The 19593-nt window shown below is 34.9% G+C and overlaps 1 protein-coding gene across 1 annotated transcript; it reads right to left on the minus strand.

Annotated features, from left to right (window-relative positions):
* Positions 1-1261: 1261 nt before the first annotated feature.
* Positions 1262-17558, minus strand: LOC139695043 (WD repeat-containing protein 43). Its single transcript, XM_071593635.1, has 10 exons — positions 17323-17558; positions 16751-17025; positions 16388-16621; positions 12211-12378; positions 10040-10190; positions 9824-9904; positions 8110-8328; positions 5922-6082; positions 4407-4648; positions 1262-1517 (listed from the first exon to the last, which is right to left on the minus strand). The coding sequence occupies exons 1-10, from the start codon at positions 17497-17499 to the stop codon at positions 1351-1353; spliced, it is 1875 nt and encodes a 624-aa protein (XP_071449736.1). The 5' UTR covers positions 17500-17558; the 3' UTR covers positions 1262-1350.
* Positions 17559-19593: the final 2035 nt, after the last annotated feature.

Below are 19593 nucleotides of genomic sequence, written 5' to 3' on the forward strand. Positions count from 1 at the left end.
TCACTCACTTTAATTATTCCAATTCCCAATGAACAAGCCTTCCTTTTCCCCCAGTAGTAGGAATGACTAGGATATTTTGTCAATTGTAACTTCATGAGCTCTTGTTGAAACTAATGTTGTTCCTACAATAGTTTGTTTGTGCCAGGGCCTGCATGTACAATTATCTACAGCAAGCATCAACCAATCTCATGGGATTCAAACAACTCGTCAGGAATACTTAGTTTCCATTTATTCCCAATTCGTAGATAAAATACTGAAATGGCATTGCAAATTTCCCTTGTACTCTCTCCTTTGATTTTTTTCCTTAAGACACCATTTGCAACAGCTAATGACAGTTCATTACTTATCCCAGATCACTGCAAGTGTCCCGAGGACTTAATTGGGTCCCGAGGCACTCATTGCCAGGAGATTCATTGGAGAGCAGCAGAGCCCTTGTGAGTTTATATTCCATCTTTCACCCCAACCTTGTATTTCTCCATTTCACCATTAACAGGGCACACAAATATATTGACATGAGGTTAGTAAGAATGGAGGGCTACAGTCAACCTATCTTATGACTGAACCACCAATAAACTTATTTGGTTTCCAAACTCATATTCCCCACTTACAAATATGCAGCCTTGCTTTTAAATTCGATGTAAGGATTCGAAAAGAGGTTACATGAGATTAGATAAAATGATACAAATTTGTTAATGTTTGAGACTTCATTTTCAGTCAGCATCAATATCTTACCTTGTAGTTTTTAACTGGAATGCATAGAACTACATTCTGACTATTAACTCAAAGAGATATTTAATGATGCCACTCAAGTGGAATCTTTGAAGTCCAACCTTTCCAGAATCAAACATCCCTCATTTATGTCACCAGTTTTTGGTAGTACGTATGCGAGAGCAACTATTTTCGAGGATGAACCCCACCAAGAGTAAAATTAAAGCCAAAATATCTGAAGAGACTTCTGAAAACTGACTGAGAATTTCAACTACTTCTATTGAACCAGATATTGATGCAATGGTTTCAAACTTTCAAATATTTCTCAGTTTTATGCTGCTCCATTTGGTATTCAAAATGGCCCAGTTAACCTCAAATTTTGGACACCATTGCTTTAAACCTTCTGAGGACAAAGGCATCAAGACAAACACTTCCCATAGTGAAACCACATTCAGGGGTAAAATATATGAACTGCCACTTCTTTGAAATTACCATCCTAAAAGATGCAAACACAATAGGTAAAAACATGAAAAGAGACATTTTCTGTATAATCTTAATTTATTCTTTGTTATTAAATGTATCTTATTTGTAAAATTGGCAATTAAAATTCATTTATGCCTCCTTTATTTACAACTTATGGAATCATTTAGCCCAGCTGTCATCATCATCATCCATGTCTTTGTCGTCAACTTCTGAGTCTTTGCCTGTACTATCAACTTCATCTTCTTCCGAGTCTTCATCCCAGTTATCATCCGAGTCTGATGATAATAGTCTCCCATCATTAACCATACTCTCTTCATCTGAAGATTCTGAAAAAAAGTTCACAGAATAAATATACTTAGTAATTATTTCGCTGATTTTACACATGGTATTTTTTGGATGCTTTTACAAGCTTGAAATATATTCATTATTTAGTTTAGCTGCTCAGTCATTACTGATCCTTTTGACAAAGGTTGAATTTGTCTAACTACTCGAGAAGAATTCAAGTATTCCAAGGAGCTATGTCATTGAGTTCTTACCGCTGACTGAAACCCTAACATACATGCGTTGAACCCAAAGTATGAATAAATATAAGTTTCATTTTGTAAGTACATGATTTATGCCATGAAATGAAAGTTCATTCTAAATTCAACTGAAAACATTGTGGAGAGGAAATGAAGTTATTTTTTGAGGCATTTTTAGTAGGAAATGGTAGAATAATAATATGAAGGATAATAAATAGTTCTTCAGGAAGCTCAATCTCTAATTAAATGTTTCAGCACCTAATGCGCAGTTATTATTATTACTAAAAATTACGACTGCTATTAGAAAATACACTTAACTGTTGGAAATATGGAGCACTCAAAAAAGTATCATACACATCTGTAAACAGCTGCAGTGCTCAACTATAATAAATAATTTTATATCCAAATGGCAAATTCTCTTCACACAAGGGTTATCATTTAAAGGAGTAGTTTGAAAAGTCTGAGAGATGACATCATTTGTGCATATAAGTTATTTTCATTTAGTGGCATCTCTTGAAAGAATTCACATCAAGTTTCAACTAATTCAGTCTATTACTACATTTTTAGCATTCATTTAAATCAAACAAATGAAGTGATTAGCAAAAAAAATAGGAGAAAGACAGTTTTGTACGTTTATCAAACATCTTCTGAAAGCCAAATCACTTCAGGAGACTGAATAGAAACTTGATAAACATGTTGAAAAACTGCACCTTGATTAAAATGGTAAACAAGTAGTTTCAAAATTTTGAGTGAACAAAAGAGGACAAGTAATGTCCTGGATGCCCCATCAGACACTACTCCAGAGCTCATTGATAAATTCCATGACGCAGCAACTGATAATACTAGGCCTGTCCAAAGTAGGACTTTATTTTTCCCTGGATAGACAGATGTATGGGCGGTGGATTCTCTGGGTTCAGTTAGGGGAGTCTCAAGAAAGACTGGAGGTCAGTGGCAGTTGGTTCCCAGCCTTTGCAGAGTGTGGATTGTTCATTTGCAAAACCTCTATGATGTGACCTCGTAATGCTGTCATGAACCATTAATTGAAACAGCAATACGTCATCAAATTTTGCAAGAAACTGGGCAAACCTCGGAAAGAGACTCATGACATGCTCAAGGCAGTTTATGGTGATAACACCATGGGTAGATAGTGTGTTTTTGAGTCGCACAAGTTGTTTTTGGAGGGTAGAGAAGATGTTGAATATGATGAACATTCAGGATGCCCTTTGACCTCAAAAAAGGGCAAAAATCTTGCAAGAATGACTTTTTGTTGGATGGGGATTGCAGATTATGTGTAAGTGTTCACATGGTTTCTGATGACCTTGGCATCTGTACAAGTGATGTACATCATCTTTTGACCAAAAAAATTGGCATGAGAAAGGTGTGTGTCAAGTTGCCGCTGTGAGTGCTCTCGGACAAATAAATGGAAACTCCCATGCGGATCTGCCAAGAACTTCTCGACCATTCAAGTGAGGATCCAAGTATTTTAGACCACGCCCCACCAGACTTCTTTCTATTCCCCTGCCTCAAATCCACGCTAAAAGGACGTCACCACAGCAGTGGAAGTGTTACAACATGTTGCAACGAGAGAGCTTAGCAACATTATGGGCACCACCTTCCAGAAGACATGGAAAACCCACTAACAGCTGTGTGGATGCACAAGGGTACTACTTCAAAGAATTTTGAGTGAATGTATCAATTCTGGCGAGAAATGAAAATAATTGACTCAGTCCTACTACCTTTGGGACAGACTTTGAGCATGAGAGAATGAGCACCAGGTTGCTAATATTGTAGGCATCTTGATTAAAGAGGTACTTCATATTTTTTAGCATTGCCTGGGAATGAAAAATTCATTCGCTGGATGGCTGCCGTAATTACTCACAGTTGACTGTGAGGCATATTCAAAGGACAGTTTCAGTGAAATCCACATAGATATCATTTTGTCACTGTAGATGAAACATAGAAACACTACTACACACCTGAAACCAAGACTAAGTCCAAGCAATGGGCTTCCAGTAGGGAATCAGTACCAAAGAAAGGTAAGACCATTCCTTTTGCAGAGTAAGTTATTGCATAAGTTTCTTTGGGATTACTCACAAGGAATAATCTTTATTGATTATTTGGAAAAGGGTCAAACTATGCCAAGTGTATACTATGCATCATTTTTAGACTGTTTGAAAACAGCACCGCAGGAAAAACAACCATCACTTGGCTCACTTTCCATCCGGATAGTCCTTTTCCATCAGGATAATGCACCATTTCATTCCTCTACAGTTGCAGCGGCAATACTGATCAGAAAGACAATTTTAAATCATTCCCTATCTCCCATAATCTCCAGATTTAGCTCCCTCAGCTTCCCTACCCGATCTACAATGCGAAGAAATGTCTGGCAAGGAGCAAGGAGGTGGTTTTATTCCAATGAGGTGATTGTGAATACAACTGCCTACTATGCAGAGTTGCGGAGAACAAAGTCATTATTTCAAAGGGGTCATCCAACTGGAGCTGAATTGGATGAAATGCATAAGCATAAAAAGAAGACAATTTAAAAAAAAATAAAAATGGTTAAACCAGATATATAACGCAACTTTTGTTTTCATACGGACTTTTCAAATAACCCTTGTAATATGCCCTATAATATGATCATTTGTTCCATTATTGTTGTAACTATTCTTAAAGGATAATTCATTATAAAAATACCATCACAATATAGAAGAGCTGCCTCTTGAACAGGCTCAGCAAGAGAAATTCCCTGGTCCGTAAAGCCTTCACGTTTTAGCAAGAGATCCAGTCGACCTCTTAGCCTCTGCAAATGAGGAAGTAATGGCATCCTTGTGTCAACAATGGCCATCAATGGAGTAAGTTCATCACATCCAGTGGCGAGTAGGTGGCCTCCATGCACAACCAGAATAACATGCAACCAGTTTAATCCAGCTAATGCCCTATAACAAGTAAAAAGAAATGCATTATTGCTTTTAGACTATTAAATGGGAAATTGTTAATCAAAAAATATTTAAAACTTACTCAAATAATTTCATACATACTCTGTAGCATGTCCCACAATGATACTAAGAATAAAATATCATATCTCATTTATTTCAACATTGCGTAGCTCTGCATATTTCAACATTTCCTGATGAACTGAGCAACAGGAGTGACATGGGGTGCAGCCAAGATTAAGTCAAATACTTAAAGAGGGAAATTTCTTTTCAGAAAGATGCATGGGAAGCTCACTTTCAGATACCAGTCTGCCACCATAAATGTTTTATCCAGACGTCACCTACATTGCTATACAAGGTTTGCATGAAAAGTATCAGGAACAGTTTTTTCCTGATGTGACTGTACATGGATTCGTCCTCGTAATGAGCAGGCTTGGTGATGGGGGGGCCTGACCACCAACATATGCCTAGTACCAATCACCTGCAAGCGTTCATCCAGCGAGCATTTGCCTAGATCATGTTTTTAGTGGACCCCATGTCAAGTGACAGTGGGGTCCAGTAAACACAAGGAAGTGCAAAATGCAGCAAGCGACTGAACAGCTGTATGCCATCAAATTTTGTGCTGGACTGGGGAAATCAGGTATTCAGACATTCGACATGATTCGCCAAGTGTTCGCTTTTATTCACCAGCTTGACTGCAGTTTTAAGGAGCACAATGTCTTCAAAGATAGCCAAGAGGGTGTGGAGGATGAGCCCCACGCTGGATGGCTGTTGATGTCGAGAACCGACAACAATGTGTGCATGAAGCTCAGGATTCAGACCGTCAGTTAAGTTTGTGCATGATCCCATATTGTATAGGCATTAATAGGATGACAGGGCACACCATTATCAATGAAAACCTATCCATTCACCAGAAATATCTGAACCAGGATCAAACTGGAAAGCAAAGCTAAGAAATGAACTAAGGCCGGAACCAAAAAAATAGAACCAACCTATTAATAGAATAAGGTCCTGGTATCAGTAATGGTACTAATCAGCCCTCGTCCTCCTCAAGGAAAAATGAATTTCCTCATGAATTAAGTAACTTAGCAGTTTTTTTGGTTTTTTTAATGCCATGATGCAAAAATTGCTTAATAATGCAAAAGTGAGCATGTACGTGTACATATGTATATGCTATCCTTCCTTTTCACACTTCTAGTAGAAAGTAAGAGAGTTTTAACTAATGATGGTAGCGAAATAAATGTACAAAGAGGAACATTAAAATATGAGTACTCACAGGCATCCTTTCCTTTGAATTAATTGGGTGAGTTCTCGAACAAGAGGCAAAACAGCAGATATCGGCAGCCTCATTACTGTGTTTCTTATCCATTGTAACCCATTACATTCCTTCTTCAGGAAAATGCTGTGAAGAATTGACTTGTCCTTACTGTGCAGACCCTATAAGTAAAGAAACAGGATTAGACTCTGTTATAGAAATTTCAAAGTTAACATTTACCAAGCAATTACGAAACAACTTGACTGACACATGAATAATTATTTCAAAATGGTAAATAAATTTGCAACACACAATGCTAAAAATTATGGTATTCCATAAAGAATGAAGCCAATTTCAAGGAGCTTTTCCCCGCAACCTCTGTGTTTTCCTCAATAGGCAGGACTTTAAGTATAAAGTAGGGTTATGCACACCAGTCAAAATGGAAGAAGTTTTAGCATTCAAATTAAAGATATTCCCTGGAATGGAGGTCAAAAGGACCACCAACCTTTATGGCAAGGCATCTGACCAAATTTTCTGCAACAGATCATGTTTGTCCTCAAACTACTTTCTTTTGAGCCTGAAGGGAGAATGCTGGATGTGCTAAACAGGGTGAGATTGGGCAACGTAAGAACTAAGGAGGGTTACTGAGCAACTTGACTGTTGTCAATCATTCCCCTCTATAAGCCCTAACTTTCCAAATCACAACTATTGTAGGTAAAAATTCTCCCGAAGAATGAATAACACTTTCCCAAGTCTCAAACTCATCTCTCTCTAACAGTTTATCCTATACACTGGAACCTTAGCACAAAGAGCACAATTCATTCCAGAATCTTTATTATGAAGCAAAACACTCATTTAGTAAAACAATTTCCTCATATCAATTAATGTAAAATACAATACTGCTAAACGCAATAAATTATGTAACATATTAATTCAAAGAAAATTTTTTAAAGGCTTAAAATCAAAAGAGAACAAAGCCAAGCTGGATGATGTTCATGGAACATCTGTTCCTATTTGTCACTATATCCAGTTGAGTAATTGAGTTGCCTTACATACGAGGGTGGTCCCAGAAGTACCCGACCCCACAAAGAACACAAATATTTTGGAAAAAAATGTATTTATTTTTCAACATAATCTCCTTTCAGCTCTATACATTTTTCCCAGCAATGTTCAATAAGTTCGATACCCTTAAGGACTGTCTTGCTCCTCAAAATAGCCATTAACTGCCGACATCACTTCTGGATTATTTTCTGTTCGCAAACTTGAAAAAATGGCTCGGTGGTCAAAGATTTTCCAATTCTGAAGAAGTGATGTCGGCAGTTGATGGTTAATTTGAGGAGCAAGACAGTTCTTATTATTAAAAGGGTATAGAACTCATTGAACATGGCTGGGAAAAGTGTATTGAGCTGAAAGGAGAGTATGTTGAAAAATAAATACATTTCTTTGCAAATATTTTGTGTTTTCTTTGTTGGGTCGGGTACTTCTGGGATTACCCTTGTAGCAGTCTGCCTTTTGTTACCAGTTCTGTAGAACAGTGGTTAGCATATTCATAGATTTCTAATAAAACTTGAGGAAAAAGAACATTATTCATACAGTCCAATGCTTTTCTCAGAGATAAGTGAGATCAGAATTAAGTATTTACAATTTAGGAGTCCATAATGTTCAATACTTGGGATATTAAATTTGGAAGATATTTCAATATTTTCATGAAAATTTAATTATTTTTCATAAATATAATGAAGTGGATATGAGAGTATAATAAACACACTCAGAAATGACACTTTATTACATTACCACTTACCAAACAAGTTTCAGAAAATTACGAAACTCTATGAAATTAAGTCACTAAATATCTTAGATGTTGGATAGGAAACCAAAGAAATCACCTTTTCCGCAACCATCAAAGAAACTTCACGTAATGCTGACGACCATTTCCCATCAAAGAAATTTAAAAATATCAGTAATTTCCGTAGGTGTTGATGGAAAAATAAAGATTGAGAAAAAAGTAAGAAAAGTTTTATTTCAACAATATTAATACTTCAGAAAGAAGAAATCCTCATAGCACCATCATTTAAAATCTCATTGATGATGATACAATAGCCATTGAATATCCACTTTGATTATGAATTATCTCTAAATCAATTACTTACACTGCTGACTTAATGATAAAGCTAATACGATTGCAAAACCATGACTAATGATACTCTACCTGCAGAAGAAGCTGTGCTGAATGCTCAGCCATTGGAGGCTTCTCATTACCAGAAGCATTTCGAGTACTAAGTAATGCAAGATTGTTCAATCTCTCTTCCATTGGCAATTGTGCTTCAATTTCCTTCTCCTCATTATATTTCCTGCGATTTTTTCCTGGCAAGGAACCACTCTGAACAGCAGATAAGTAATTAGCATCCACTTGTTCTGGAACTTTAACCTGCAATACAACAAAGAAAAATATGGTGTGAGTCTTAAAATGTACACCACAACACTACAAAGAGGCAATTGAGATAAATACCCATCTTTCCCATAAACAAGGAAAATAACTACCCGGAAGATGGAAAGGGAGGAGAAGGGAGACCAGTCCCATTGATCAGTGCCTCTCATATATATCTCCAAATCAGAACGATAAAATATTTCTGCAGTTCCTTGCAAAACAGAAAGATCATACAAACATATTCTTAAGAAATGAAAAAATTGATGCGACATTCTCAGAAGTTCAAATGACTGACAAGTAAAAAGATGGAACAAATGGATATAAGAAATTGATGCTACATTGTGTCAAAAAAAAAGGGATTTTGTCCAATATTTCACAAATATTGCCTAGCTCATTGAACTTAAACTGAAAATATTCTTTCTAAATAAATCAGTAAGTACATTTCAAATATGCTCAATATATTTAAGTGGTTACATTTCAGAGAATCAAAAGTGGAGTTGGTACTTTAGACTTATTCCTTCACAAATCTCCAAGAAATTAAAAATGTGAAGTGTATAAAAATGATGAGCATAAACATAATGTAATCAAATTCATATTTTAGGTTGAGTATCACTCAGCAAAGGAACCTCAACAAAAAATAATCAAAATCATCATAAATGTTTAATTCAATGAACATGTAAATATATTTTGTTAACTTTCCGTACATACTAAAAATGTAATAACAGATCACACATGCATTTGGCAACATTCTCCATTATCTTTTTCTTGTTTTGTTCACCTCATATTTGAAAACTTGCTGTTTAAAATGTTAACTATTTCTTAGGGCCTCAGTTTACACAGGAATTAATGAATAAAGACGTTTAACTGAATAAATGTATCATCAGCATTAGAATTTTGAGCACCAATTAATTCACTTGATCCATCCCTTTTTCATGGTTTCATTGACCCAAAGACTGAACCCCACCAACCCCCCCTTTGGATCTGCCACCAGCAGCAAGTAATGCAGTTATTTAGATTTATGAAGCGCTTGTACCTGAAATCACACTTGACCACACAATTGTACCAAAAATAAAAATTACGTTAGGTATTCATTACCCAATATTTCTTGTTAATTTGAGTGTACTGCCAATTTTTACCCAATTTTGTACGACAGAGGATTCCTGGTTTCTAACTAATCCCCTTAAAAATGAGTAACGGCCCAGCTGAGGTTCAGCCATCAGCTTTCATTTCACAAATGAAACTTTTTAAAATGTGACGTTTATCGAAGGGATGGTAAACAAGAGATGAGGAGGGTGTTTAGGAAAGGATACATGAATCAGAGAGAGTGAGAGTAAACACACAACTGGATGGTGCAATGGAACAAAGGAAGGGAGAGGTAAGGAAAGAGGAACCAAATCACAGGGTACTCAAAGGAGTAATTTATCAAGGTAGAGATGGGTACTGAGGTTGTACGCGAGCCAACGCAACATATCTTTACATATTACTTTTCATTTACCTTGGAGACTCTGCCTTCCTTTACAAATTTATTTTTAAGGTCCCGAACAAGGTTTAAATGAGGAGTTGATGACCTTGTAGACTGCAAAAGAAATATTCAGATAAACAAAAAATCTTAAAAGCATACATATAAATCTCACTTTACCTCTGCTAAAAAAATCTGTTACAACTCAGAGGATGCTTTTTTTCATAAAAACAAGGACATCAAAGTACTTACTATTCTCTCAAAAGCCAGGATGCTGTTGCTAGACCCATAAGCTATTAGAACAGTTCCATCGCAACCCATGTGAGCTCCAACTATTGGGATATCATCATCTCCATCTTTAATTTTAACAGTTAATGATGATTTTATTGGTTTGGAACACACACTGAAAAGAAGAAACATTAAATGCCTATGGATTATGTACACAAAAGAGAGAACATTGTGTATTACCAAATGCCCCATGTCTATACTAGGCAAATTACAAAACCTAGCATTTTCAAGCTTTAGTTCAACCCTTAAACCCGAGAAATTTCTTATGGATACACTCCATGGGAATTCTCCCGAGAGAATTTTTTTCCAAAGAGAATTTCAAAACAATTCAAGAATTAAACCCTATTGTTGGTGAATTCTAAATGGAAGGCTTATTATTCTCTTTCAATACATGTGTGACTAGGATATACAAGTCTTTTATATGAAGCTAGTGAAAAGTAATGGAATATGTAATATAATAAATTTAAAATTCACCTTAAGTTTCCAAGACATTCAATCGTTGGCTCTAATAAATGCCAGGTGAGTCCACATTAACAGAATTAGATGGAAATACCGCCAGTTAAAATAAAATTCTCCAAATTGCCACTTCAGGGCAAATATATACATAATTCTTAATTTGCTTTATTACTAATATTTCTTTTAGTCTCATCTATTTGATCTAAATAATGCTCCCACTTATCCTGACCAATCAAAATAGAAATCTTCGCAGTCTTTTAAGAAATTATAAAATACATATTTTTCAATGTGTACACAAACATTTCATTTGCATTAACCCATTATACAATACGAAAAGTCTAAATTGATAGATGAAATTCCAGTCAAGGTAATAAAAGGGTGTATTCATATAAGATTTGAACATCTAACACAACTTATTAATTAATCCACCCCAACTACTAATGAATGGTATTATTCCAGATTATCTCAATATAGTCTAAATATGAAAAACAAATATTCAAGCAAGGAGACCAAGATTATGTTTGAAAATAGATGCCAATTCATCTACTGACAAATTTCTCAAATGATGATGAGATTGATGAAACATTAATGAGAAATAGATTGATCAAGTTTTATTTAGAAACATTTTTAATACAGCCCATTTTCACTTTACTAAAGGAAGAAGGACCTTTCCTGAATTGGCAAGGTCTATTGGGAGGATTCTTTCAGCCCTGGAAAACAATAAGCACTAAACCATCAGATGTGCATCAGTATGGTGCAAAAAGTAGAGCAAAAATTGATATATGCAATCATAAACTCTCTAATCGATGACTATCTAGAAGTCTTGAAAGTCTTTCACCTATGTGGGAACTAAGCTATTCAATAAGTTAACCAGGGCAGCTTGGATATTGGATACTAAAACATTCAAAAATACTGTTCATAAATGGCTTACTATTGTAGCATTTTATCCAATAGAGAAATACTTTCAATTCTGATGCACAAACTACTTTTACCTGAATGCAGAATAGGTTTATACATCAGTCCATATTTGCATGTACAAAATGTATGCAGTAGATGCTAAAATTCAAGTTGACGACTGTCAACTGCATACATCATCATAAATAAATAAAACATTACCGCCATCTATTACTATTATCACCAGTATTTTTAAAGATTTGACATGGGCCTTTGATATAGTTGATCATGTCATACTGTTGAGGAAACTGGAAAAACAGGGAGTGAGAGGCAAAGGCAATGATTGGTTCAAGTTCTATTTAACAAACTGATAAAGTTAAGTGGAAAGTGGCAAGCACCATTGAAGACTGACAGAAGCCTCTTTTATGCATTGCATTTGTATTTTTTAACTTGTCTATTTCTTCATGGAAATGTTAACACAGTTATAATAAATATTTTTGAAATAGGCATGACCATAATGCCAGTAAAAACAATTTCTCGGGTGGCTTATCTAATAAATTAAGAACACTCATATGTAGCCATTCTACACATAAAAGATGGGCAATTTGTTTTGTCCATATTATTAACAAAAACATCTCAATTCAAAATTCATATGGAATGGAAAATGGTCACATATAAAGTAGGTGTAATAGAATACATAATAAACCAGCACCAAAGGATAATTTTCCAAATGACATAACCCCATTTCCCAGTAAATGTATGAACTACATATAAATATGCTGTACCTGCTCAGTGAATGGCTGTAACAATGAAGAACTCCAGAAACGGTGACAACAGCAAGAGTTGTATTGGGATTCTCCTCAGTTGGATGCTCAACGCTCAAATATTCAGGCGAGTCTGACACAGTAAAGGTTGCAAAAGAATTTTTCTGAGCACTGTCATAATCCAATAACCTGGAACATTTTTAGTTATATTCATTATTCACAAATGAACTTAAAGTTTAAGTAACAATAATGCTCCCGTAATTTCCCGTCCTCTTTTAACTTTTAACCACTGACAACTCACATTTAGTAAGTTTTTGATGGCCACAGACTATACAACAGCACAATAAAACATTACTCGGTCCCTCCTAACAAATTACAACCTGACCTCCAACACTACAATAAACCCTTCTTCAATTCTACATACATCCTTCCTTCATCCCGTCCAACCCTTCACCATATTCCTACCCCTTCCTGGTTTGCCTAATGCTCTTCATCTCTATCACCATTTTTAATGAGCCATCACCAGTCAACATGCATGGCATCCAGCTTTCCTGCCTTTGTTGGATTTTTCCCAAAAAGCCTCTGTTCCCCACCATGACTAGCAGTTCCTCATTCGTTTTCCTTGGGAAAAATTCACCCTCTCCACAACCATATTTGAAAAGCTTCATTGCCTAGTGCAATTCTTCTTCTTACATCCCTACTACTTTAACCATTTTGGTCCAAATCATTTCTGAGTTAGGTAAACTGTTCCACTCGCACTATTTTAAGACAAGCTCATTATTTAACTTAACTTCCCTCTTTCTTGAAAACCACATAACTTTTATTTTGTTTACATTTATTCTCATTCAACAACTACCACTCAGACAATCCCATGCACTCTCAATACTTTCACCTCCTTGGCTGACTGACAAACTAACATTTGATTATCCGCAAGCCAAACTTGTTTGAACCAAAGGTAAGGAAAATGATTCTTACAATTTCAAATTGTTACAGTATTTAAATCCTATTTAATCTCATTTAACCTGTTATCCATCCATTTCTTGACAGCCCTACGTACCACGGTAGCCTCATGACAAATCAAAATGTTTGTTCTTCAGTCTTTAATACATGGCAGCCTATCCCATTTTTGGGATGGAAACTTACACTGATCTGAAATTTTCTCCTGGCCAAATTATTCCATTATAAATGCATTTAACCCAAAAAATTCTTTCTTTCATGTATTCCTAAACCCATAAGTACTCCATAGGAATTTAATCTACCTTTTTTTCTTTACCTTATAGTTAAATTTACAGCTTTCGATATCCCTTTCTTTTACAAGTTCTACCATCTTTCTGACCTCACTCAATTTTTTATATACTGTGTTTGCACTCCTTTTCTTCACCCTGGCCAATGTTTCTACCTACCATTTCTTCAACTGTCTTCCCTGTTCCCTCTACGACTCTGACATTACACTTCATCAGTACAAAATTATAACTTGAACCCACAAACACTCCTTGGATTCTGCATATTGATTACACACTGTTTCTAAATCTGCACCTAACCATAATACAGTCCTACTAATATATCTCTGAATCCATGGGCATTTCCTATACATATTTTGGTGTTTAAGTGTTTGTTATGATTAATAATAATAATAATAATACATTTTATTTGGCCAGCGATCAAGTTGTTCAAACTGTTACACTTGATATAAGGCACGTCAGGGGGAAGTAACAAAATACATACATTGATACAAGACACATATAAGGCATTATCAAGAAATTCAGCAATTGAAAAAAACATTTTTAATTTTAAGAACCTGAGTAGATTGACTTTAAATGCAGCCACACTTTTTTGGGCCTTCTCAGCTGGGAGTTTATTATAAAGTTGAAGGCCCAATCACGTTTATTATAAAGAAGATTATTATTATTACTATTACACTGGCTTGCAAAATAACTGGCCACCATCTTTTAAAATCTCATAGATATATATTAAGAGAAATAAATACATGTGAGAATTTAAAAAAGTTATGAGGATATTAGGAGTGGCAATTGAACTGAGAATGAATGGAGAACGTGAAACAACAAGGAAATATATTAAGCTATGCCTACTACTGAACTTCTCTCCATCATTCCTTGTTCCGAAGCCATAATTCCCTACCTCACCACCATCCCTTCCCTTGCCTACCATTTCATTCCAATTCTCCAATCACTATCAAATATTTCCCTCCAGGAGCACCTGCAATATTCACCCGTAATATTCAAAATTGATTTAATACTGAGTCGAGTTCTTCCCCCCCAGGACTGCTAAGTGGCCCGTGGTCATGAACAAAGATGAAGTTCATTTGTTCAGCTTTTCCTCTACTTATAATAAACTATCACTCACCAACTATATGTTCACTATGATTCTTCCCACCTTTTTGGTAAATACTTAAGCCATAACTTACTCCCTTTCTCCACTCTGCCGTATATTACTCTACAATTACCACTAAAATAAGGCCTCGTGCTTCCATATAACCATGCTCAGCCCTAAACTTTCTATTCTACCTCTCTGTATCTTTTTTTTTTCATTTTCCTGTCCTCAACATCGTCCTTGCATTTTGTTTGTTTTTAGTAGCAGCAGAAAACATAAATGTGGCTAAAATAAAAAGATATAAACAATGTCGCTAATTTTCATACAATTTTATAAATGCAGTAATAAAGAAACAAAAATGTAACACTAAAGATTTAAGCTCTTGTATTCAGTATTTGGTATGTTTAGGTGGATGAATACGTACACTTTACATCAATGGAATGCATATGATGTGCTTCTACCATGTGGATTACCTGGGTACACTGCTTTATGGGCATTACTAAATGTCAAGGTAGGTCTGATTTAAGACATAATAAAAGGTAAATGTCAAATGATATTTTGTCCTCACGATAGCATTTGCATTTGTTTACAAATGTATTGCAGTCCACTTTTTCAAACACTGATACCATTACAAATATTATTACTTTGGACAATTTAAAAAACTGCATTTACCAGAAAAATTTATTTCAATCAACCGCCGAAAAAGTCAGGGATTGAGATCATGAGATAAAATACAAAGAAATTGAGACAGTAAATTGTATTTAATTCTATTAAAACTATACAAATCAATTTTGCATGACATATAAGCCCTGTTTTTCTTTCTAACAATATAACTAGCTGATAACGCGACCATAAAAAATCTTCTTTATCAGCAATTTTTGCAAGTTGGTTCAGTTTATACCCATTCATGTTTTAAAGTACAGTTCAATTTTGGAATATACATATCTATGAAATATAGAGAGATAAAATCAAGAAAATTGATTTGTTCAAGAAAAAATAACCCAATAAGAAACTTTGACAATAAGCTTCTACCATTTATTAATATTATTACTCATCATGAACCTGGAATTCATTGATTTAAAATCTTGTCAAACATGACAGAAATATGGAAGCTCATTGAACTAAGACTTCGAATGAACAAAAAGAATTTTTTTACAAATGCACACAATTCATTTAATTATCATGTATTGCTTATTATATTAAATTTAAGATGGTGTATGACAGTAAATACTTTGCAAATATGGCCAAGTAAAAACACTAAATGTATGATGCTAAATATTTGCATGCTCTTTAGGAATAAAATATGACCCTGAGAAAAATCATATTTATCTTGGGAATGATAATTGGGGTGGTTTCCCGTTTCCTTCCTCAATAGTGTTTTTAAAGTGACAAAAATGAGTCAAAATATTTATTTAGCAGCTGTGTTCATCCAAAATCCTACCTTAACCTGTAGATTACCTAATAATAATGAGAAAAATATCATCTCTCGCCAAGTAAACATTAAATGTGTTCCAAGCAATTTCAACAAATGAGTTCTTTCTTTAAAAACTAGTAAATTACACATTTCAATTTAATTTCCCTCATGAAAGAAAGCCAACAATATGTCATGTAGGTCTTTCCATAGCACAAGCAGAGGTTAAATTTGCTGGTACTAGTCATATTTAAAATATGAGATTAAACACACATATTCCTGAATTAGCACAAGCATCATGGGGCTGCCAACGATACGATCCCTTTATATTTCAACACAATAGGGGCTCAAATAAAATTAAACCCTGGGTAATAGCCACCTATTACGTGTAATAAATATATTTAACAATGCTTTCGATTCCAACATCATATATTTAATAAAATTAGGTATACTTACCACAAACTGACAGTACGCTCTTCTCTGGACGAACTAAGGAAGTACGGGTTTTCACCCTTAATTGCTCGAACGTATTTCAACTGGCTGATTCTAGTGGCATGTCCGGTAAAGGTCTTGAGTAGTTCTTTATTATCTACATCCCACCATTCAATTAACGAACTTCCAACTAAAATAGACTCGCCATCTTCTAAATCTAAAACACTTTTCAGTGCTCTACTTCCAGCCTTCCATTTTCTGAAAAAATTCACAAAGAGGTATTTTGTAAAGACTTAAGCCATTACTAATGCTCCCAGTTATATTCTTGAAATAATTTAAGAATAGGAGCCGGTCAACCACACTGCATAAAAAGAAAGTTTTATTCACCTTTTCATAGTTCTTTGATTAACATCCCATTCTATCACCAACTTGTCATCACCACAACTGAAGAGACTATTTCTTTTAGCACTATACGAAAGATCGTTCACAGTTCTTGTGTGACCATCCGTTAGTTTCCCTACAGCATTACCAGATGCGACACTGTACAATATTATACTCCCTTTCTTGGTCCCCAAAGCTAAAATATCACTGGGACCGCTATCAACTTCCGACTTCTTTTTCTTCCGGGCAGAAGGCGAAAGAACATTGCCACCCTCATCACCCTGAAATCAAACAGCAGGATAACCAGTCAGTTCCTAGAGTTGATAAACAGTGACTTTCCGGCGAGGCTAATTATTTGATTTTGTTTCATTATACACTGTGACCAGCAAACAGACTCATGCATAAGTTTAATATCTGGATATCTCCTAAGCAGACGTTTCCGGTAGCATGTGTTTTTATACATAAGTTGCCTTTGTGAATATATTAATAATATAGGACAATATATTGTAAAATAATGTGAACTAATGTATTATTAGGCAAAAAAGAAATAGGCTCACGAAAATAACTATACAACTTACCACAGAGAGGGATATCCAAGCAATACAGGAGAATTGATCTGAAAGGTGCTGTCCTGGGGTAAACTCTTGTTTCAATTGATTCGTGGACGTCTCCCAAATCTTTAACTTTCCGTCAACGGTGCAACATGCATAATATTTCCCATTTTTGGAAAATGAAGAAACTCCTCGAATTGCCATTGCTTCTAATTGATGAAGCCTTGCCTTTTACCCCTACTACCATGCTTATCCCACACGCATGGAAGTTTTCATCCCATGCGGAAGTTGGAAGACACGCCGGCGTAGAAAATTGAAAACCGAAAAGTTTATACCAAATTTCTAATTGACTTTTAAATTGATTAAAATTGAAAAAATATTTCCTAAAATATTCTATAAAAGTTTTATCTTTAAATCATATAGTAACCTTTAGTGATGGAAACAAAGAAATGGCGGCTAATTTAAACCATAAATCTAAAATTTATTTATTGTACGCATAAAGCTAATGAAACCAAGAAAAATGATACACTGTTCTCCAGCATCCATGCTATATGCGAAGTACTCTGCAGATGTTGTGAAAATTATTGTCCTCGGCTTATCCTAATTCCGATACCCTTAGCACCCTCTTGTCCAAAATATCCTTACTTCACTACTTTGACATTAATGCATGCTCTATCTCGTTGATCCAAATGTTTGACTTATTTCTTCATTGAATGAGTAATTTTAATTTTGAGTCCAGATGATATCACAGTAATTTTAGAGAAGAACGGCAAATTTTCCCCAGTTTTTTATTGGTGATTTTAGTTAACTAATTCTTTGATGGTGTAGTGTGCCCTAAAATTTGGAGATTGCATCTCACAGTTATATGAAAAAGTGTTTCAAAAAAGCAACCATAAAAAATTGCCGTAGGGTTAACAAGACAGTATCCATTCCAAAATCATTTGAAGTATCTCATATCTCTCTTAAACTTTTTTTACTGCTTGATAGATAGATCTGAATGTGTTCTTGAGTTCAATTCTGTTGGGTAACACTCTTCAATATAAACTCCGATATTTAGCATAGAATGTATTTAAAGAAGATTTCTTATAATTATCGCATGAAGGCTGGAGTAAATATGCAGGATTTAAAATTTCAATGGAACCTTGCTTAACGAGCACCTCCCACAATGAGCAAAAACTTATTCCCTAAAACGACCCTCCCAAAGGTAGCAGAGACCTTTATCAGCGACTTATATTTGTGCACATAACAGGAGAAGAGAATGCATTGCCCGACTACAATGCATAAAAAAGCCATCTCATACTGCTATTTTGCACAAAGGCGAGCAGCGATTTGATAATCAAACCTCTGCTTGTTTACCATTCAGAAACCTAACAAGCCTTGAAGAACTGTTAAGTACAAAACGGCAGGCTAAATTATACATGGTCACGGAGAACGTTTGCATCTTACCATACATAGGAGTCTTTCCTCTATTAAGATAATGGTGACGCACACCATTAATTTGTTCAATGGTCATTCTGAGTTCCATTTTTACCACATTTTTAAGTGTTGGCAAAAACAAATATCTCTAGACAGCTCCCTGGTAAAAAGGGTTTCTGTATTTATTATTAATTATTAACAAGTTATTTTGATAATTTTTTGCTTTTACAAATCTATTTCACATTCCCGGTTGCTCCATTCCATGATAGAAGAAAATGTGAACGTGACCCACAATCCTAAACAATGCATAATAATTTTATTTGAATAAACCTTTTACATAATTTATTTTTTTGGCATGAAACACATAATATTTTACATCAATTTATATGCAAAATGTTGAATCACTAAATGAGTGTTTAATTTTACGAGAAAAATCGTGCAGCGGATTATGCTTGTATTATGAGGTTCCACTGTATTCATTATTTGAACCATCAATGACCCTAGTTAATATCACTTGAAAATTGTAAATGCTATGCTATTCTTCCCTTTCTATTTTTGCTTTCAAACAATAACATATCCTGCCTATTAGTTTCAGAAAATATTAACTACAATGCTCATAAAAAACTTACAGTCCATGTATTTTTTCAGCCTCCTTTGATAGCACTAATAGCACTGGTAAAACATCATGGTAGACAGAGTCATGGCATTTGCTAATGTACCTATAACCTTCATAGGATTATTTAATTTTTTCAAAAATGGTTTAAAATAAAATTGGATAATCTCATTTCTTAATTGACTGTATTTGTTCTTGTATGAAGTACCTTTCAGTAAATTTTATTTCATGTAAGGCAAAATCCTTTTAGATCATGTAGTCTTTATGTC

This window comes from Hetaerina americana, unplaced genomic scaffold (genome assembly GCF_022747635.1).
Source record: "Hetaerina americana unplaced genomic scaffold, ioHetAmer1.1.p SCAF_6, whole genome shotgun sequence".
NCBI classification, from domain to species: Eukaryota; Metazoa; Arthropoda; class Insecta; order Odonata; family Calopterygidae; genus Hetaerina; species Hetaerina americana.

Bases quoted from the DNA above. Each gene is read 5' to 3' on its own strand.
- LOC139695043 (XM_071593635.1), bottom strand. From the start codon at position 17,499: ATGGCAATTCGAGGAGTTTCTTCATTTTCCAAAAATGGGAAATATTAT. The intron at 4,649-5,921 runs GTGAGTACTCAT...TACTTGTTATAG, and splicing joins ATTCAAAGGAAAGGATGCCT to GGCATTAGCTGGATTAAACT. The intron at 1,518-4,406 runs GTATTTTTATAA...ACTTTTTTTCAG, and splicing joins AGCTCTTCTATATTGTGATG to AATCTTCAGATGAAGAGAGT.